Source organism: Pleuronectes platessa, chromosome 15, assembly GCF_947347685.1.
Source record: "Pleuronectes platessa chromosome 15, fPlePla1.1, whole genome shotgun sequence".
Lineage (NCBI taxonomy): Eukaryota > Metazoa > Chordata > Actinopteri > Pleuronectiformes > Pleuronectidae > Pleuronectes > Pleuronectes platessa.
This window is the reverse complement of record NC_070640.1, coordinates 20,842,699-20,864,913: the sequence shown is the minus strand read 5'-3', so window position 1 is coordinate 20,864,913 and position 22,215 is coordinate 20,842,699. Positions and strand designations below refer to the sequence as shown.

Genomic DNA, 22,215 nt, shown 5'->3' with positions numbered 1-22,215 from the left:
CTGTTGTCATTACCATAATAATGCAAGCAAGCATCAGCTTAGACTTGGTCTAATTGTTAACACCTCTCTGCCCACAGGCATCAGGCAGAAAGCTTTTATTTGGACAAAGTGGGTGAATCTACAGGGTGTCACACAGGGGGAGGGACTGATTGTCTCCGCTATAAACTTGAAGCCCACTTTTAGGATATATAAGTATCTATTTACTGTATTTATTGGCTAATGTAATGTATGGTCTGGGTCCTACAGTTTTACCTTCAATTTCATCTGAGATTTTTGGTATACTCCTGAAATAGTGTGTAATGTTGCTGCTGTGTCCACACAGAAAAGGGAATTAGAAACTCAGATGGGCATGAGAATGAATATTACAGCACAAATCGATGAGCACTTCTATGATCTGTCACTGTAACTTGGACTCATTACCCCTTTCACATTGGCAAGCCTTATCAAATGATAGTGTGTTTCCAACAACAACAAATATGCTGCAATTTATTTGAAAAGATGAATCAGCAGAATATACAATGTCCACCTCAATCTTCGAAGAAACCACCTAAGAAGGACTTTTAACACCTTGGACAAGATGAACAGCCTCAGAAGTCGAAAGATCAGATCTCCATGTCTTCCAACATTTGTTAGCAGCCATGTGTAACAGACAGGTCCAACATGGGTTTGGAGAGTTCCCCAAACATAATCAAATTTGGTGTGTTCGCAGATGGCTGTTGAATGCAACCCTGCAGGAAATACCACTGCACTGTGAAGTCAGGTCTGTTTGTGTAATGCTGTTCACACCAGATAAAGGAGATGCTAGTTCTAGCAGCAGCAGCGCGGCTCACAGATGCGTTCTAAAGAAACAGACCTAAAGCCTCAATATATTGCATTAAAAGATCAAATATATATATATATTTTTTAGAGCTGTGAAAAATAACGCATAACCACCGCAACGCGAAGCATGTGTTGGTCGGCGAGGGGCGTTCAAGTGGAATGCGCCAAACCAGACTCACTCGCCGGACACATTGTGCAAAAGAAGCGGTCAGCTTTACTGTCAGAGAATTTGAACAAGTTAGTTTGCCTCACCAACTGGCTAAAGAACGAGTAGCTAAGAGGGCCTTTAGAGGCATTAGATTGTATCATGGTGTGGTTAATGGTTGTGTGACAAAAAATATAAAAAATGTCAACCACACAATGGCTAAGGAACCCGAATTCTGTTTAGGATGAAGATTATATTAATGTTCCATATGGAAAAGCAATGATAACTGCTGAAGAACTGCTGAGTTGCAGCACAAAAGAAAAGTTAAATGTCATAAATCTTGTTTTCACAAAAATATTCCGAAAAAATCGGTAATGTGATTAATCATGATTAATCCATAGAAACCTGTGATTAATTTGATTAAAAATTTTAATCATTTCACAGCCCTAATATTTTTTAATGAATTACATTAAAATACTTGACATGACGATATCGACCAGTCTGTGGTGAATGAAAGTCATATGAACTGTAACTGTTCGGAATATTTTCTGAAATGAGGGAAAACAAATCTGGATTACTAAAATGCCTATTGCCTAAAAACACCACTGATCCTTTATATTATAACATCCCAACTTAACAAAAATTCAAATGTAAAATGATGACACATGGTTAAAAGCATACAGATTTAAAGGGTTTTTCTTCATGTTGTTTTGTTGCATTTACATTTCATACACAGTCAAACGGAGCTGACTTGGCTCAATGCTCTGGTTTCATCCCAATAAAAAACGTGCTCACAACTTTCATTCTCGTCTTGTTGCCATAAGAGTGTGTTGCAGTCATTCAACAGTTTCCTCTATAGGTTTGTATCAGTTCCACGTATGTTTATATTATGCAGCATATGCTATGTTTTCATCCACGTGCAGGATATATAGTGCGGTCGTTTTCTTGTCGTCTAGTCTACCACAAATTCGATTCTGAAACTAACAGAATATGCTCAGTTTAACTCATGCCTAACGACAGAGGAGCGATAAGTCGACCACTGGCTGTGTCAGGGAAATGATTGCAATGTCTTTGAGCACGAAGCTGCAGCAGCTCCCTCCATTGCAGTCGTGCTTTGCGCTGCACACTCACAAATGGCGCAAAGTGGACGGTGACAACACCGGAGCCGAGGTTGCACAAGAAGGACACCGACACAAGCTAAGCGCTGCAACCACAAGTATCCTGCCGCCATTTTCCAAAGCTGAACTACGATAGAGCTGGGCTGAAGAACCCACCCCTCTCTCTCAATCCTCCCCGGACACACACACACGCCATATTTCCCTTTCTCTGCCGCGCTGAGGACGCACTGCGGCTTTGTTTCTATCGCACAGCCCAAGCAGCGTTTGTTACAGTCACGGTGCTACCCGTTATAAAAGGGAAATAAAAGCAGTAACGAGCGAGGTGAGCGGGATGACTCCATGACAAGCTCGCCTCTTTGCAGCAGATGGCCGAACAGACAAATATCTCGCCACGTCTGTTGAGTGACGTGTGACGCGGCCACACGGACAGGGGGGCTGGATTTGAAATTGTCTCGCTGACCACCGCCTCCTCCAATCAGCGCGCGGCCGGGGCGGGGCGTAGCGCCGTCAGTCACCGAGGAAGGATAACGGTTTGAATGGGGAGGGAGAATCCAATCCGGTTTGAGCTAGTTTCTCTTCCAATGGAACATTAAGTCTCAGCGCTGGGTTAGATTGTACTTGCAAAGCTTTATCCAGAATATAGCGCTGTGTGTTCCAGTCTGTAAGCTGTTAAACACACCTCACACTAACCAACCATGCCTAAAAGGACGAAAGTGAGTACACCGATATCTTTCATGCATTCAGCGATACAGCGTTTAAGCCACACAAGTGCAGCAGTGCTCTTGTTGCGACCCCAGTTGTGGAGATGTGGATACATAGGTCGGTTTTTGTGTAGCTGGTGTTTATCAACAGTGGAGCGCGGCGCGGAACAGTTTAGCGCGGATCCGGTTTGATTTCCTCTGCAAACTCATTCCCGGTCTTATCTCGGGTGCAGTGATTGACATTTTTCCCGTGTTTGGGATTTTCCCCTCGACGAGGTGCACGGCTGCATGCGTGTTTGTGTACACGTCCGCTCGCAGCGTGCGGGACAAAGCGGGGGTCGCTCCTCACGGCGGAGGGGTCGTCTCTCCGCTGAGAAAGTTGGCGGCGTATCGATCGCCTCCAACGGGGGAGCCGTCACGCTGGACGCTGAAGTTTCTCGCAGCGAAAATGGAGGGAAACGAAGTAGCGGCGGGTTTATTCGGTGAAAGTTGGAGTAACGTTGGTTTTTCGTGTGGGCGCCAAGTCCTGTTTATGTATTTCGTGTGCAGCTAAGCCACATTTAACACGACGCTATTTACGACTGTGTTTCGCTGACCTATCGTGCATATGTGCTTTGTTTGTTACTACGCGGCTTCCGTCGCCTGTGCCGTCTTCGTCGTGTCAGCTGCCCCCTGTCTCTCAATGTGTATTGTCGGGTTATGCAATGGCCTCCGTCAGAGCAGCTCCTGTTGCTGGGGGCTCTGGTAGATTCTGCTACCGACACTGGTGTTCAAACTAATGGCGGGAACGCTCGCTGCACAGCTCGGTTTTCTCCCCATTTAATACCAATGAATGGATGTGTCGTGAGGAGGCGGAGTCCGCCTCCTCCTCCAGCGGATTGTTACTGTAGGGATTTACAGGAGCAGGGGGAGCACAAGCCACACGCTGCCGTTCAAACTACAGTAAACTGGTACATCAGACTGGAGTTGGACTAAACTGTCCACGTGCTGTACAGTGATCATGGACTCTTTTTCGTTTTTAGGCAGATAAGCTCCTTTGCATGAGATTTAACAACATACATATCTGAATCTGAATGTGCTGCCATAGGCTTATTTTCAGGAGGGAACGCCCACCTTTGAATTACATAACGATCCCTTGAAGCCAATGCCCCACCCACCCCCAACCAATTAAACCCCCAACCTAATTTTTCTCTTTTTTTCTCCAAACAGGTAGCTGAAGTTGATTCACTGGTAAGCAATACACACAATAACACATATTTCTTTCATATTATTGATGTATGTTTTATTCACCGTCAACATAATGTCTGTGCAGCCACCAGGGGTCAGCAACGCCCCATTAGTCAGCTGTTGGCGGATGCAGAATATTAGAATTAATCTCTCTGTTATCTGTTCTCTCCTTCTGCAGCCCAAAAGGAGATCGCTCAGGTTGAGTGATGTAAGTACATATACAAGAGACCTTCTCTATAAAAAATAAGCGTGTTTTCAGAGTGTTGTAATACTTACATGTTATTCTTTCCAGCAGGCACCTTCATCTGCGAAGGCAGAGCCCAAAGCGAAGCCAAAGGTGGGACCTCGCTGTGATTACTTTTGAATGGACTCATTTCTAACAATCTGGATTGCTCATTCTAATAAACGTTAAAAAAAATTGTTTGCAGAAGGCACCTGCTAAGCCTAAGAAAACCAAGGAAGTGGAGAAGGCCAAGCCTGAGGAGAAGGCACCCGAAGCCCCTGCTGAGAATGGCGAAGCCAAAGCTGAGGAAGAGGCAAGTGCTATATTGTCAAATATAATGGCATCAAAAACTTAATATCTATTGTGATGTAAATTTGACACTGTTAACTTTTTGTCTTACAGGCACCAGCTTCAGACGCAGCTGAAGACAAAAAAGAGGCAGAATAACATTTCTCAAATCACGTCTTTTACCAGTGCTCCCTGTACCTCTTTTCTTGTACAATTCAGGGGAATATTTTTATCAACTATTTTCTAAATACAGGTTTTTTAGTAGTTTGATTGTAGAGAACACTTTTTTTTAATGGAAAAAAAGTCAATTTGGAGACGGGAATTTCATCACATCCCACAATTTTGCATCGCCATGAATATTGCGGTCATTGTTGTTGCTGTCAGTGGATTTCATTTCAGTTTTAAATGTGAAGGAAGGGAGGGTGCGGGACATGTTACCATGTCAACACGCAAGCACGGCGTTTACCAGGAGCATGGGCAACAACCAGAAGAGCTTGCCTGCGTGGATTACATTCCATATGCTTTATAAGGGACAGCGTATGTAATCTGTGCTGGGGTGGGGACGGACAAAGTCACAGGGCAACTTGTTTTATTGTTTATAATGAAGAACAGTGTTTTAGAATGTTTGTAAGCTTTGTTCCTATATGTTAACCCTTGTAATCATGCAGTTTTTCTTAACGAACCTGATCAATAAACCTAAAATTCCTAGTACTGGAGCTCTCCTTATCAGAACTGCATTGCGTGTATTGGTTGTGTCTCTGTCCTGTGATAGCATCGCAATAAATTTGTATAGCTGCTGTGAAAAGGGTTTTCGATCTTTCTATATGCAGTGTGTAATGGTACATTGTAAGGATGGTAAAATGGAATTTGTTTTCTTAGCCAAGCTAATGAGATGTGTAACCATAAAAAAACCCTGTTTGAGACTGGATTTTTAGGCCAACAGTCAAACTGTACATTTATTTGAGATGTCAAATGCATACCAGCAGTAGCAATATTCATGTGGGTTTTAGGTATCTGTATCAAGTACAAGTGTGCAGTTTCTTTTTATCTGTTTATAGATGTACCTGTGTAATGATTGTTATCAACAAACCAATAAAACTCGGTTGGTAGTTGTTACGCTGTTTCCCTCTGAATCGGGTTTCTAATACAAGACTGCAAACATAAAAGTGAAGCAGAAAATGAGGGCTCCATTTAAAATTCAAATGGATAACAATAAATTTAGCTGATGAGGCTATGAAAGCAAGTCAGATACATTAATACACAATGAAAGCTCACAGTAAAGTAGTGCAATGAGACTCAGGACGTATGCATCAAATATACAGTGCTACAACTATAAATATATAACCGTAACCTAATTCGCTTTTACACACTATTAAAAGAGAGGCAAGATTTAATTTTATGTTAATAACACAAATAGAAAGTAATTTATAGACAACAAAACAGTAAACCCTCTGTTAAATAGCCTGCTTTTAGATCTGTGAAGTTAACTCTAAAAGGATGTGATCACAAAGTCTGTAAGTCCAATAACACAGAGGAGGCTCTCTTCAGCACCATGGACAGCTTCACATAAATCCGCAGGTTTAACAGATATTATTTTTGAGTTGTCTTTTTCCATCGGGACACATTCTCATCCCTTCTCACTGATTTGCATGTTGCTTCTTGTTAGTAAACAAAGTGATGACGTCGTACGTCCTTGATGCACTTCCGGTCGGCAGCACGTTCTCTTCGGCACTCGCAGCTCCACTTACTACCTATACGAGCTGTGATTGGACGAGAGGACAAGCGAAGAGAAAGGCACACGGGAGATTCACCTGAGCAGCTTTGGTCAAATCTTTTCCCGAGTACACAGAACAAACCCATCCCTGTGTAGTACTGTCGCATTAGTCACTGTGTAAATCCCCATGGTTACATATTAATCGTACAGTCAATTCAAGCATCCCACTGTACCCAAGAGTCATTTAATGATGCTTTTCATTCCCATTAATGCTTTATCTTACTTTATTCCAGCTCAATCTTTATACCACTGCATTAATATACAGCTAGGGCTTTGACTATTCACATAATATTAATTATAATAATACATGACCTTGTTCTATACAATTCCCTGAGATAGAATCAAACGCAGGTTCGGCTCCACCTCTCTACACAGCTGATCTATACTATCTTAGACATTGTTTTCTGATATACAACAAGTCTTCTCACATATACTTCCATTATAACCAAAACCACTATCATTCCAATTGTCATTGCATTTCTTTTGTGTAAATACTTCAAACATTGATAAACCTCTTATTTTATGGAAGACACTGTCTTTTCACTTTATCCTCCAGCACCTGGACTCCTCAGGAACCTACGCCAGGATCCTGTTTGTGGACTTCAGCTCTGCCTTCAACACAATCATCCTGAACCTGCTACAGGAGAAGCTCTCCCAGCTGAGTGTGCCGACTCCACCTGCAGGTGGATCACAGACTTCCTGTCTGACAGGAGGCAACGCGTGAGGCTGGGTAAGTATGTCTCTGAATTCAAATCCATTAGCACCGGTTCCCCTCAAGGCGGTGTTCTACACCTCTTCTCTTCTCCCTGTATACCAACAGCTGCACCTCCAGTCACCAGTCCGTCAAACTCCTTAAGTTCGCGGATGACACCACCCTCATTGGGCTCATCTCTGGTAGGGATGAGTCCGCCTACAGGTGGGAGATTGACCATCTGGTGACCTGGTGTGATCAGAACAACCTGGAGCTCAATGATCTGCAAACAGTGGAGATGGTTGTGGACTTCAGAAGGAACCCAGCCCCCCCCCTTCCCCATCACCCTGAGAGATGCCCCAGTCGTCTGCGGAGTCCTTCCGCTTCCTGGGCACCATCATCTCCCAGGACCTCAAATGGGAGCTGAACATCAGCCCCCTCATCAAAAGAGGTCCACAGTGGATGTACTTCCTGCGGCAGCTGAAGAAGTTCAACCTGCCAAAGACAATGATGGTGCACTTCTACACCTGCATCATCGAGTCCATCCTCACCTCCTCCATCACCATCTGGTTCGCTGCTGCCACCGCTAACGACAAAAGGAGGCTGCAGCGTATCATTCGTTCTGCTGAGAAGGTGATCGGCTGCAATCTGCCATCTCTACAGGACCTGTTTGCCTCGAGGACCCTGAGGCGTGCAGGTAAGATTGTGGCCGATCCTTCCCACACGGGTCACAAACTCTTCGAGGTTCTTCCCTCGGGCAGGAGGCTGCGGGCCATCAGGACCAAAACCGCCCGCCACAAGACCAGCTTCTTCCCGGCTGCAGTTGGCCTCATCAACAAGGCCCGGGACCCCCACCTGACTCTGACTTTTATTCTGCCCCACACCTCAAGGATGTGTTAAATTAAAACATTATATTATATTATACTGCATTACATGGCATATTGCAATCTGACACTGTTCAGTTTTTACTTCACTTTTTATATCTTTTATCTATTATATATATTTTTATTTAGACATGTTTGTCTAAATAAATGTTACTTTGTATAAATATTAGAAAAAGGGAGTAAATAAGAAGTAAATAGTGAGTAAATATATATTGTTTATTTTTATTGCTTTTCTTGTGTGTTGTATTTATTGTGTTTTTATGTTTTTATGTCCTATGTTCATTGTATGCACCAATAACCAGAGCAAATTCCTTGTAGGTGTAAGCCTACTTGGCATTAAATACTTTCTGATTCTGATTCTCATCAATATTGTAATTGTGTTAGTCTATGTAAATTAAACCTACTTTCTGAAGTGTCCTTGGGCAAGGTAATGAACCCCAAATGGCCCCTGACGCCTGTGTCGAGAGTGGTGTGTGATTGAAAAAGTACTGCATGGATGACTGAGTGTGTGTGAATGTGTGAGTGTGACTTGTAATGCAATTTGTTTTAACACTGGAAAAGTGCTTAATGGATGCAGTCCATAAATACAGTTACGGACAGTCCAAAAAAAGCAATTACCATTACCATTTCATATGATTGAATAATTAAATACAATTGACCATTTTTACATGGTGGCCATTTTCCTCTGACATCATCCTCATGGGTCGAAGCACATACGCTGTCGTCAACAACCTGTGAACCAGGGGCTGGTTTTTCAAAAGTTTTAATCTGGATCAAACTGATCCAGATTTGGAAATCTCTTTTTCTGCTATCCAGGATCACGTAATCCATTTTATTTTTATGCTGGTTTTTCAAAGCAATGTGGGATTGGATTACTCTGATCCGGATTCAAACTTTTCAGGATTACCGAATCTGGATTACCTGTGGTCTAAATGGGACTATCACAATGTAGCTATGTAAAGAACAACAGGTAGAATAGTGTGGGGTCACTCCAATATGCTTTATTTGAACAGAAAATAGGACTGAACGGAACAGCAAACAAACAATATAAACATCCCCCTCCATTGTCCATTTCTTTGAAACAGGCAGTCCACTCATCATTATTTAATAAATAAATACATACTTTACTCACAAATACATTATGGATGTTTCGAACAGGTTTCAAACAAAGATTTATTGAATTGAACTGGATAAAAAAAGGCTTAAATGTCCAATACTTAACAAAATAAATTACTTCTTAGTTCTTGTTTTGAGTAGTTCTTCTTATGAGTTCTCCTTCTTCTTCATCATCATCTTCTGCTTCGTCTGCTGTGGAGAGACCAGCTTGTCCAAGCTTGGCCTTTAGGAGGCGGATCTCAAGTCTGGCCTTGGTTTGCTGCAGTCGGGCAAGAATAAGCTGTTCCTCTGCTAGATGGATCTGTACTTCTGCCCTTTCAGTCTCTTTTTGCAGAAGTACCTTATAGGCGTCATCTTTCTTTGGGTGCTTTGAGCCTCTCTCTGGGGGTCCTGTGGGAACTAGGCCTTCTGGCTCCACCTGTGATTGACCTTCTCCCTCGATTACAGGGCTGAGATTAAGAATACATTTTTCTGAAGAAGGCTCACTTTCTGCTGTCATCACAGGCTCACCATCCTCTGCAACATCTTGGATCCCATTCAGAGCTTCAGACTTTTCACCTTCAATAATATCAAGGACTATGTCTGTGTATTCACCCTCTTATATGGGTTGTTGCCTGTTTGGCTGTTCTTGGCTTCAGCGTGGTCTTTTGTTGCCCTGGCCTTAAGATTCTTCCACCGAAATCTTAGTTGCTCTGTTGTCCTCTTCTGGCCAAACCCCATGGCATTCACATGTTGTGTGATTTCAGCCCAAATTTCCTTCTTCATTTTACTGCTCACTTCACCACCCTTGGCAGAACTAAAAGATCCTACCAATGACCTATATTGGCACCTAACACATTCAAGTGAAATTGATGAATAAATATAAATACTGTAAAATGCATGATATAAATGTTGTATTATTTAACTAACCAATTTTAGTTACCTAGTTTTATTACTGATATCCACCATGAATCCACCCTCCTGCTGGGATCAGTTTAAGCCAGATTTTTGGGATCAAAATGATCCCAATCCTACCAAAAACTTTTGAAAAACCCAAACTCAAGATTTGATCCGGATCAACAACAAGATTAGATTACGTGGTCCAATCCAATTTCTGAATCCTTTTTTTCTTTTGAAATACCCATTTTCAAGATTTGATCCAATCCGATAGCCGTAATCCGATCAGATTACTTTTGAAAAACCGGCCCCAGGTTACAAGTCATATAAACATAAGGACCCTGACAAAGTGTTATCAGTTCTCTGCTTCTGGACTGATCAGGAAGTTTGTTGTATTTACATCAGTTTACATTCAACAACCTTCTCACAGGGAGAAGTCAAGTGTCTTTTTAGAGGAGCATCTTCTTCAGCACTCTGTGAATCACTGACAGGAACAGACGGTTTCCTTCCAGGGTGAAGTGAACTTTGTCAGGTAGACTGAAGTTTTTCTTGAAAAAAAAAACCTCTGGGGAGGATGTTGAATGACTTCATCTCTAAACTAGTTAACAGCATTGGTCACCAGCATGTTGACACTCCTCCCGTCACCTTTGATGATCTTTAGGTGACCGTTTCTTTGAGGTAACTCTTCATGGAGCATCAAGCCCCGCCACTTGAGTCCAAAGTCCTCACCGAAATACTCATAAGACCAAATGTCCAATGACCACACTTTAAAATCTAAGTGTCAGTCTTCAATTCCGTTGAACAACTGACAGTTGCCCTTCAACTTCAAGAGGTTCAAAGTTAACTAATTTACCACTAAGTCAACCTTTTGTCATGAATGTTTTAAGTATATTTACTATGTTGATGTGCTCTGCTACACGTGGCATCTATTGAACTGAGAGGGATCCCTTACTTGTGACACTGAAATTTCTACGTAATTTCTTTCCCTGATAAAAGTTTTTGGGGAAGTTTCTCCTCACTCCAGTCGAGGGTTAACATTAGATGATGTCATACCTTGTTAAGCTTACATCTGTTAATGACATTTCTAAATGTTTTAAGAGGCATCACTTGAGTTTGTCTTGACAGCATGGTGAAATGAAACCAAAGGCCACTACACAAATATGAATAATGCAGAGTGCTGTACCATATTTAACGTCCAAAATATCTATTTGTTTTCTGTTTCAACAGAGCATCTCAAAGAAGTGTAAAAAGTGCAGGCGCAGATAGTTTACATCTAAATCATATCCAGACAAAATAATAGGATTGAGTATTTTGAATCTTCTTGTTTAATCTGTCATGCAAACTTAAACCCATCCTATATTTTTTTTCAGAAATGTCTAATAGTTACATTATTTTTAATACATCTATATAGACTCCATCTTAGTGTGTTCAACGGCATTTCCTTGCAGAAGGTGGAGGGATAGGGACACAAAAAGTGTAGTACAACAAAGAAGGAATTAACCTCACAGTAGTGGCAAGATGAACAACTGACAATATATTGTTTAATTCAATTTCAAATTTATTATAAGACTTCTTTTGGCATTTCAAGTACATTGTACAAATTCCGTAAGATATAAATTTGTTCGAGTGGCTGTTTTTTGACCACATTTGTTATTACAGATGACCCAGTTGACTCAGATTGAAGACATGAGATAGTTGTCAGTTTATAAGTTGTAACTGCAGTACACAACTACAATGGCAGGGACTAAACACCTGTAGCAAAGGTGCACATCAGAATGCTGACATGGCCTCAGAATATTGCAGTTTTTTCTGTAGAATAAATACAAAAATCCCATGATCTCTAGTTACCTAATTTCAGTGACACAATGAACCTATTACATTTTACAAATACTTGAGATATTAGTAAAATGATCGATGACCATGATACATGCTACATTTGTGCAAATAGAAGTCTATAATATACAGAACCATCGGTAAACATTCAATAAGTTAAATACCTCCACTGAAGGCAGGGTATGCAGTGAGGGGCACACATTCACTTCATCTCCACTGAATCCACCCAAACATTTAAAGACTTGATCTTGTTCTCTTTAGCACACAGATGTCATAAAGCAACTTTGAAATATCTCTACAGTTCATTAAAATGGCTTCTAGATCATGTGGAAGCACTAAAATGTAAGCATGTGATTCACAATAATGATCTACTGTAGTTGTGTGTGAAGAAAAGCGCCTGGTTGTGAATTAGACGGGATTTGACAACCTCCACCCACCCTGAGTATGTACATTTATTGGTCAGATAGATGTAGTATTGTGCAGTATTCTGTATACGGAGCACCCAACAGTGCATAATCTCAGTCTATCGATATTCACACCAAAGCAGGGGTGGCTCATCTAAGGCAGGTACTTTAATCCATTTTCTCCACGATCCTTCCCATTTTGGTGCGCATGTTACGTACAAGGAAGAAAGCGATGGTTGCGATTCCCATTGTCACCTCGGCTACCCAGAAGGCCATGTCCCAGCTGTGCTGCTTGGCAATAGTGCTGAAGGGAAGCCCCGCCATAAAAGCGCCCACTGCAACACAAGGAAAATGGATTATATGCAATGCTGGAACATCAAATTTAAGATACTATGAGGACTCTGGCCCACCAATGAAGCTATGGGGCATTCTACTACTACCAGAAATCTCTGCCTGTCTGTATATGGAATGAGAATCCCAATAACCCTTCTACACACCAGCTTCACACTTGGTATGTGGATTGTTAATGGCCCAAGTGTCGACTTTGGTATGATTTAAACATGTGACATTTGCAATGCGCTCTGAGTTGAGCTTCACAGAACTTTAAGTAAACGGGTGATCAGCTCTTTGTGCAGCAGTGATGGCTTTTACAGTTTCAGAAAGAAAGGCACAACCAGCGTCACAACAGGCCATTCCAAACAGGCGTGTCTAGACGGGTACTCCGCTTGTGTTTTAGAAGTGGCCCCCTGTTGTTTGTTAGTCCTAAAGGACACAGCATGTTTTAGTTAGAAATATGCTTTTACATTTGCTCAGCACAAACTACACAGGGCACCGTTAAATAATACTGTTGGTAACATGAACCGGCAGTTTACCATTCGCCATCAGGGCCACGACAGCATGAGAGGTTCCACAGAAGTTTGAAGGAGCACTTTCACTGGCTATCACTCCAAACAAGGCAATTGGTCCGTAAGAAGAAAATCCAAACATAGCACCAAGGAAGAGGATCCAGATCTGTGAATGACAAAAAATAAAATAAACTGTGCTCTTTTCTGCATTCACTCCATGAATTAAAGAATTATTTATCATACCTCTTTTTCTGTCACCCCGATGAGGACGGACAGGGGATGAATGACTTGAACCCAAAGAGGAGCCTCCTGAGCAAAGAAAAGAGACTCTTGTAGTCATGGAAATATTGTACACAATGATTGTCGAGAATAGGAGGGTGAATTACCTCTGGGATTTCAGTTGTGATGGTGACTCTGAAGAGGAACATGGACACGTACATACCAGCCATCATGATGATGAGCAGGCCATGTCGGGGGTTTCCATGGGTGCCCAAGCCTTTCTGGAGAAAAATCAAACGCGGGGACATTTATAGCGATGATAACGAATTGATCGATTAAATCTGTGATTCGATCTGTAACCGTGACTCACCCGAGCCACTGCTCTGTCTGAGATGAGGCCTGATGCGAGACTGCCCACAAATCCTCCCACCTCCAAGGCACTCATGTAGGTGCTGCCTGTAAAGCAGCAAGGACAAGGTCAATACCCTTAACCGGTCAGGATAAATGAAAACCAATGTGAGCGAAGCATGTACCCATAAGAGCGGTTTGGCCTTTCTCCTGCATGAGGAATAGCTGTCCCCAGTCGGTGGCAGCTGTCTTCACCCCAAACACCACCAAGTAGCCCAGAGACAGCACCCACAGGAAGGGGGAGAGGAGGAATTCCCTCAGCGTGCTTTCGCTGTTGCCTGTTGAAGAAAGTACCGACACAAGTGGTACATCCACATGTTGAAAAGAGATCATTGTTCGATATACATTCAGCAGACTGTACTGCCGTCACATGAGTAGGCAAGTCCCACCCAAGTCAGTACATGTACCATATCTATGAAGTGTGTCCTGTAGGCATTTGGTGATATAGGAATCAGACTGGTTGTAGTACATCAGCTCATTCATTAAAGGCTACATCAGAAAATATATACATTTTAAGACCTAAAAGGTCCTATATGGTGGGCTGCCACAGTCTAGATAATTGATGGGAAAAACTGAAGTTGATAGAATGCCCATAGACTTACAGCAACAAAACAAAAACAACTGTGAGCACATGAAATGCAGCAATATATATTTGGAGTATGGTTTGTGGTCATGATATATGAATCCACAGCTTTCTTTGGAAATGTACTTTAGCGATGACTTTTCTTAATAACAGAGAATCCAGACAGAACCAAAAGAACATTGCTGATCAATTGTTATTGATGAGACTGGGATGCACTGCTCTGCAGCTCTGTCTGATGTGGATAATCATTATAACTTCCATGGTGACAGTGATCATTGTGGTTGGTTGAGGAATACCAAAGTGTAAATAATACAGCAAATTATATGTATATAGGACTTCTAGTCTGCAGTTCTTCTATATTCTTTCCGACTGACGGATTATAATATTGGCTTTTGCAGCTGATGCACAAAATCTTCTTCATAGCACAAATACCAACTGAGCCTGAGCTCCAGCAGGTTCTGCAATAAGATGAGAACTATCTCACACTAGTGGGATAACGTTATTATCCTACACGCTGCTGCATCTGACCCACTATACTCACACTTGCAATCTAATTTCCCAAAACTAAAATTTAGAAAGTCAAAAAAAAGTCAGATGTGTATTCTCATGAAGAAAAACAGTAAATACTCACAAGATGAAACTAGAAACTCTAACCGTTCTGTTAATCAACAAATTGTGTACTCAAACAATGATTTAAGGTGTTATTAAACTGCTTTATTTCCCTTTAAACTCACCAGACAGAGACGAGATGTTTGAAACTGCATCATTGAGTGAACTACACCTCTCAGCTCCTATATGTTTTCTCTCCATTATCTGACTGTAGCTGTGACGCTGCAGTATTGATAATCTGTACTGTATGTGTTCTTTATGTGTGAGTCGAGCTACATCAATCAATCAAATTGTAGTTGTATAGCCCATATTCAAATATTATCAGTATTCATGGTGGATTGAGGTAACAATCTTCAGCTACACAGAAAGAAGCTTCGCGCAGTAATTTTTAGCCGGCACCACTTTTCATTGCTTACCTCCCTTCGCCCCCTTCTTGGCCGCGGGCTGGATGCTGGGAAGGCCCACGTCCTTTGGCTCATTCTTTACAAATACCAGACAAACAAAGGAGAAGGAGGCACAGAAAATGCCTGACATGGTCAGGATCGTCCTCCAGTCATAGTACTGCAGGAGCACTGTGGCCAGGATTGGACCCAGACTCCCAGCCAGGTTCATACTGCAGGAAAGCACCGACCACCATGTTCCAAACTGGGAGGGTTCAAACCACTGATGGGAGGGAGACACACAGGAGAGAGCACAGAATAGTCAACAATTCAAATATCATACAATACAGGCTGAGTCAAAGAAAATTGAATTATTCCCCCCCCCTTATGCATGTTTACCACTATCATGTGTTGTGCATATTATTGGTTAATTTCGTGCTCCACCTTTCTGGTTCACACAATTTATTAACAATATAGATTTCAGGGGAAAAATAGTAGCAACATTAGAAACATTAAAAAGTACTGTCCCACCCTGTCTTGATGCTTACAGCGACCATAACAGAGGACGACCATAAACATTCCTCACCCAGTCAGCAAACGCAACAGAGCTACAGAGCAACAACTTGAAAATCCACTGGGTAAACACTTAAAGCAGCCAGTCAGGCTGAGAGCACAGTTAGATCCACAGTGTGTTGCTGTTAACTCAGCTGGGGAACAGGAGCTGCAGCTCCCTGCTTAAAGCCCACAGATTAAATGTTTCCTCTCCCTGAAGAGGAAAAACACCTTTGGTTAAAGTTTTTTTTCTTCTTTTGGAACGATCTACTGAGGATCTACTAAAAATACATTCTCCTGTAATCTGATCCCCCACCGCACACTGAGCACATGCCAAAGCCTATTTATTCCCCACCTTTTGAACACTGCTGCTTTGAAGGCAGCTTCTTGTGAGACACTAGGCGCTGGATGGCAGAATACAACAGGCTTTGCTTAAACAACATGTACTTTTAAAGTCCTGTCTGTAATGCATTAATCCCGCTGCAATGTGAAATCAATGCCAAAATGTTTCAAGTTGAAAACATTAAAAGAAATCCCCAAATCTGCACATTTTCCACTACATTAACTGCTGATGTTACTCTAAACTATCAGGGTCTCTCACAGCTAACATCTTCTACTGCCTGACCTGGCAAACTATTTCCACCTAGCGGACAGGTCCACTTTCTCTCTCGGACTACAGGCGGCAAAAAACACACTATATCTGGCAGCAGGAGGCCTCCACTCTGGGTTTACAGCCTGCACGTCAACACTGGGACTTGGATAAATCTGTCTGAATGTGGAAATCTGACTCGAGACCCAGTCCTCCTATCAGCTTCACACTTGGCGTGTGTGTTGTTTAGGGCCCGAAGAAGTCCATTGTCAGATTTGGTGTGATATGTTCAATATTAACAAACATTTGACAAACTGAGACTCATCAAAGTAAGTGAGCTCGACAGCAACTGGGTTCTGCGTACTGAGTCAAGCTTTACCAAACTTTGTATAAACCTGTGAACTGAGTCCAGCAGGTCTTTACTTGCCGCGGCTCAATGCAGGTTAAATTTTATTTTGTTTTATTTGCACAGGGCCAAATCATAACATATATTACCTCAAGGCACTTTACATAGTAAGGTGGACACCTTAAAGATGATAGAGAAACCAAACTGTGGAGAGAAAAATCTCCCTCCTATGTCACTTTTACAGTTTCAGTAAGAAAGCTGCAACCAGCATTACCAAAAACCAAGCAAACAGGTCCATAACGGGCACTGCAATAGTTACTGTTAAAGCTGATTTACATCTGGTGACAGGCAGGATGGTATTACCTTGCGCAGCACTTTCCCACAGGGGGGCCAGCCACAGCCCTGTCCCAGGCCGTTGATGAACCAGAGCAGTGAGAACATGGATACAGTGGAGGACCAGGAGAAGGCGATGTTGATGCCCCCCACCAGGAAGAGGCCGATGGAGAACAGCCAGCGGGCGCTGATCTGATCTGACAGCACACCGCTGATAAACTTACTGATGGCGTAGGCCAATGTCTGGCTGCTGGTGATCAGACCTGCAGACACAGCATGAGGGTTACTTTTGTGCAAAAAGAGAGTCTATACTATATAAAAACTTAATCTTCAGTAGTATTAGAAGCAGTTGCTTGCTCCAATATTAGATATGATGACATTGGCAACAAACGTCCCTGTGCTCAGTCTCAGAGGTGCATGGCTGTTACTCATCAGTGGATTCCATCTAATACCCCTGACTGTTCTTTTACTTCCCTTACAGTGTTATAACTCTTTATTGAAGTCAAATGAAGTAATGAGAACACTTGCAATAGCAAGGTGCTGAATAAGACATTAATACATTTATGTGCAGTCAGAAGGTGGAGGGTCTAGCTGAAAACTGTAGCACCTCCATGAATAATAGATTTTATGACTGGACGCAGTGTCACCTCTGTGTCCAGTAGTTTTCAATTTGACACTCATAGTAATTCTTTTGCATTGTGTGTATCTGGCTGGCACCGAAAAGTGATTTGGTCACACAATAGCCTCATTATGGGCCTATATAGAGCCAGAAAGCTCAGTTACTGCTCTACCTCCTTACCCAAGTCATCTTTGTCCAGTTCAATCTCCTCCATCACAGAGGGCATGACGAAGGAGAAGGTCTTCCTGTTGAAGAAGTACAGCGAGTAGCCCATGAACATGCACGAGAAGATGACTACACGATAGTAGCCGTAGCCTGTGGCCCCCATGATGGCACGTGATCCGACAAAAAACAACAAAGAAAACTTCAAGGAGGAAAAACAATAATTATGTCCTCAGACTTCTCTTCAGCAGCGTCTGAGTGGAGCAGCGCTGTTCTCAAGACTGTTCCCAGGACGACGTTATCAAATAGGTGTATGCACTGGGACAATGGAGATATGTAACAAGGCGTAGCATTGGCTGGGTGGCACAGATTAAATATATTCCATGAGGAGACAGTCCTGGGAGCCCTCTTGTTGCAGGCTGGTTGCTCTGTCTATCTGTGAGGCTGCTGCGTGCAGGGGCGAGGACAAATGAAGTTACACCAGCCTGGAAATAAAAGACGAAAATAAATGAGACTTAAGACAGAAGCAAATTGTCATTCAAGATATGCTTTCACTTTTGTAAGGTCAAAAGGTCAGATACAAATAACTTCTAGGGGCCCCCAGCTGAAATGTGATAGGCTCCTGAAGCACCAAAAGGTCACTTACTTATAGTATATATATATATATATACACACTATAAGTTGGTGCATATATATATATATATATATATATATACTAACAGTCAATGTGACAATTAATTGTGCATGCATGTTCGTACAACAACAACAACAACAACAAGTTTATAGAGGGATATAGTCAGTGTTGGTTGCTGTGATGTTGTGTGATGACCAGCTGACCTAGTCCTCACACATCCTGCACTGTGACCCCGGCTTCTTCTATAACTCCACTGGTCGTATAAAAAACGAAGCTTCTGCAGGAGCCGACCTGGGCCTGAGGTCTGGAGGTGTCCAGTCAGCAGCCCTCAAAATAGTTCAGCTCAGCAGAACCACTGTTTAAGTGTGGCCACTTCTTTAAGGGAGCACAACTGGAGAGTAAACTGGTCCTAGTAGAGATTCTGCAGAGGGCTGTTTAGCTTGGACACTGAAATGTTACAGGCGACATAAGCACTGCAGCTCAGGCACTGACCAGAGGCCTGTTGGTGGACACAGCGTCCCCATCACCAAGCCCCCAGCAGACTGAGTGATTCACTGAAACACGCCGCCTCAAACTCACGGCTCCCCCAGTTACTTGTTAGCGTTTGAGGAGCGAGCTCTGTGGACGTCCCCACGGGCCTACATTCAGACAACACGCCGTCAAAGGGCGACGCTGCCCGGGGCTCGTCGCTGCCTGATGCCGCGGTGTCCCCGGTGTGGAGGACAGAGGAGGAAAGCTGCTGTTACCTTTTACATTCGCGTCCCCGTTTCTGCTGCTGCCGCTGCTGCTCCCATCCATGCGAGAGGACGAGGCGCGTTCACGAGTTTACGGCCCTTTGAGCGCGTGACCGTGACACGACACTGAGACACCGTGGCAGTCACACGCACACGCACGTTGCCGCGGAGTATAGTTTCCTGCATCCATGCACGAGTGCGTCTAATATTAGCGCTCGTCTCTCACAATCTCCTTTTACACTTCCGCGATTTTACATTTGCAACATCTCACTACCGGATCTAACCCAATCCCACGTGGCGTTAAGAGATCACGCAAAGAAATCTTAACATTATCTCACACAGCTCACTGTCGCCCCCCTGTGTCCATTGAATCAACACATGTAATGCCCTGACTGAGAAGTGTGAATGTTTAGTGTAACTGGGCACACGTTTTTCACAGCAGGCAGTTTGGGTTGTAGCAACAAGGAAAGAAAACTTGAGAAACGGCTGCATGACATTCAGGTGTAACCATTCCTGGTCAGGTTTATGTAGCATGATCTATAATCTCTGCCTTCTCTTCTTCAGACACTGCTGCATCTTCAGTACTATACTGCCATTCCCTTCTGATTCCCATTAAGCTCCTAATCATCCCCCAAATATCTCCAACAGTTGTTGATCTTCCTATTTATTATAAGAAAGATTTCCAACTTTGTCTCTCTGCTTTTTGTACTAGTTTCCTAACTTGTTTTCGCTGGCTTTTACTTCATTTCCAAGAGCTTCACTCCTCTTTTTCACTTCTTGGCCACACTCATCTGTCCACCAAGGAACCACCTTTCTCTTGATTCGTCCTACACATCATAAATTGACTGCTTCCAGAGTTACTCTCTTTGGCGCTTTTCTGAAGTCTTGCAGTTGTGCATCCACTTCACCCAGAAAGTAAACCGTGTGTCTCACAGAATCCCGAAGAAGAGGCTCCCCTGAAAAGACTCGCTTGTATTCTCCCTGTGAGAAAGTGGTTGAATGTGAACTGATCAATGTGGAGGTGGCTGGGAGAGCACCTTCACAGAGGATTGAGCCTCCGGTTCAAAAGGCAGCACAGAGAGACACACTCAGAACGGAGAACAGAGGAGAGATACTCTGGACAGAGACGCAGAGGAACTGGGACAAATACAGAGACACTTGGAGGATCAAAGACAAATGAGAGATAGTGAGCTGCAAAGCCAGACACTAGCAGATAGTGCTGGTGAGTTTTGTTTTGTATTGATTAAAGTATGCTGAAAAGCAACCATACCGTCTCTGTCTGTGTGTGGGAGAGCCCTGTGGCATTGTGATTTGCCACAATGTAAACAGAACAAACTGTGAACTGAAAACACTTTGTCAGAGTCCTCCACACCCTAGGGATGATGTCAGAGGAAATGGCCACCATATTAATATTGTGAATTTTATTTAATTATTTGATCTAGCTTAATGCTAATTGGTATTTTTCTATCACACACCATTCAGAAGCCGTCGATACAGCTTCCAGACACAGTTTGGTGTTCAGCTGCTTGTCCAAGGAACCTTCAGAAGGAAGGGTCACTTTACTCATATTACTGCCAGCTGGAAGGATGCCTCCTAATGTCACATTCCAAGCTGAAGTCACTCGGAGCCAACCCAGTCTCCTGTATGTTTGTAAGGTCTCAAAGTGAGATATCCTCATACATAACATCTGGGGCTTGAGTCAAAAATCAGGATTAATGAATTTAGATTGGTTATGGTGCTGAGGGCAAACCCAAAGCTCAAACCAAAATGACTGTGGACTGAATAAATACAAAACCTGAGGAGGGATCTATAAATGCAGTAATAACCAGCTGAATCGATAGAGCTTAAACAAAAATTCTCAGGAGATTTGACCCGATGTCAAACAGTGGTGGCAGCAAAAGCTAATCCAGAGGAAACAGACGCTAATATTGTAAAATGCAACAGTCCTTGTGTCTTGGAATGTCTACTCACTGCTTTCAGACATGCACAGAACTCCGGACATTCTCCGAAGGTGCTATATGTGTGAACACAAATGTCCAAGTGTGACTTTTTGCAGACTTACTCAGTCCAGCCCCCCCCCCCCGTATAAGGTCTGCAGAGAGTCCTGCGGAGCTGATGTGAGAACACAGCAGGAGATCCTCTGCAGGATTCATCGCGAGTGAGTGGTCGGGTTGATAACAAATATCTCAGCGGGGTAACACTAGAAGACATGAAAGAACAAGTCAAGAGAGCTTTTGGTGATAAGAGCTGATGCTGCTGTCAATGTGCTATGAACAAAAACACTTCCACAGCAAACGTGTTCCCTCTGCCTGCTGCTCCAGCCCTCACCCGAACGCTCCAGAGATTGCTGTGTTGTTGTGAACGTGTCTGAGCGGAGATTGTCCTGCTGCGTTGTTCTTATGTAAAAAAGACAAAAAACTGAGAAAGTCCCAGAGGTCATGTTGGAAATCAGCTTATGTCTCTATAATTAAAAGAACAGTTTGACATTTTGGGAAACACACTCATTTGCTCTCATGCCCCAACTTATATGAGCTTTATATTTCACAGTCTTGTGTTAGTTGAATATGAAGCTTGTGTGAAGAAAATCTACAGAAAGTGACCAAAAATAAGCTTGAAATGCAAGGTGGCTGTTTTCCTCTCAGTGTCAGGGCCTGGTGTTGTTCATGCAGGCTCTGTCACATGTGCATGTCTCACTGGAACACTTGAACAGAACAGAGTCACACCCACTGTGACATGTCAAAGTATCTGATATCTGCGCTGAATATTCTTTCCTTTTTGCAGTCTTTCTTTGATAATGGTGGTCAATAGACTTTATTTATTTTTCCACTATTCCAGTCCTATCAACCACCCAAAGTACTTGAGAGTACAAATCATAATAAATCATTAACACAGCTTTCCTATATGTAGTGCTTTTTTTATCACACAGCTGTCACGCTATCAGGGACAATTTGGGGTTCAGTGTCTTGCCCAATTCAGAATACATACTGGAGCAGCCAGGGATTGAACCACTGACCTGCTGGTTAGTGAGTGATGCCTATGCATGTTTTTGAAACATTGTGTAAAATGTGTTATTATCCAAGTAGGAGTCAAATGCTACAGTTTG

The 22,215-nt window shown here is 42.8% G+C and overlaps 2 protein-coding genes across 3 annotated transcripts; one reads left to right on the top strand and one right to left on the bottom strand.

The window, feature by feature from the left end:
- The first annotated feature begins 2,576 nt into the window (after nucleotides 1-2,576).
- On the top strand, nucleotides 2,577-5,637 carry hmgn1b (high mobility group nucleosome binding domain 1b). 2 transcript variants are annotated; one of them, XM_053441088.1, is made up of 6 exons: nucleotides 2,577-2,795; nucleotides 3,993-4,013; nucleotides 4,189-4,218; nucleotides 4,303-4,347; nucleotides 4,439-4,546; nucleotides 4,636-5,637. In XM_053441088.1, exons 1-6 carry the CDS (start codon nucleotides 2,778-2,780, stop codon nucleotides 4,678-4,680), a joined length of 267 nt encoding a protein of 88 aa, XP_053297063.1. In that variant the 5' UTR covers nucleotides 2,577-2,777; the 3' UTR covers nucleotides 4,681-5,637. The 2 variants fall into 2 exon arrangements, with proteins under 2 accessions (XP_053297063.1, XP_053297064.1); XM_053441089.1 differs by having other exon boundaries at nucleotides 2,579-2,795; nucleotides 4,306-4,347.
- Nucleotides 5,638-11,381: 5,744 nt separating this feature from the next.
- Nucleotides 11,382-19,471, bottom strand: slc37a4b (solute carrier family 37 member 4b). Its single transcript, XM_053441435.1, has 10 exons — nucleotides 19,125-19,471; nucleotides 17,763-18,229; nucleotides 16,994-17,226; nucleotides 15,180-15,426; nucleotides 13,697-13,849; nucleotides 13,534-13,619; nucleotides 13,331-13,444; nucleotides 13,188-13,253; nucleotides 12,972-13,110; nucleotides 11,382-12,434 (listed from the first exon to the last, which is right to left on the bottom strand). Exons 2-10 carry the CDS (start codon nucleotides 17,908-17,910, stop codon nucleotides 12,268-12,270), a joined length of 1,353 nt encoding a protein of 450 aa, XP_053297410.1. The 5' UTR covers nucleotides 17,911-18,229; nucleotides 19,125-19,471; the 3' UTR covers nucleotides 11,382-12,267.
- Between the last annotated feature and the right edge of the window lie 2,744 nt (nucleotides 19,472-22,215).

Excerpts from the sequence above, each read along its gene's own strand:
- hmgn1b (XM_053441088.1), top strand. Across the intron at positions 4,219-4,302 it reads GATCGCTCAGGTTGAGTGAT|CAGGCACCTTCATCTGCGAA; the intron begins GTAAGTACATAT and ends TATTCTTTCCAG. Across the intron at positions 4,348-4,438 it reads AGCCCAAAGCGAAGCCAAAG|AAGGCACCTGCTAAGCCTAA; the intron begins GTGGGACCTCGC and ends AATTGTTTGCAG.
- slc37a4b (XM_053441435.1), bottom strand. The coding sequence starts at position 17,910 with ATGGGGGCCACAGGCTACGGCTACTATCGTGTAGTCATCTTCTCGTGC. Across the intron at positions 13,850-15,179 it reads CAAGAAGGGGGCGAAGGGAG|GCAACAGCGAAAGCACGCTG; the intron begins GTAAGCAATGAA and ends TTTCTTCAACAG. Across the intron at positions 13,254-13,330 it reads TCACAACTGAAATCCCAGAG|GAGGCTCCTCTTTGGGTTCA; the intron begins GTAATTCACCCT and ends TTCTTTGCTCAG.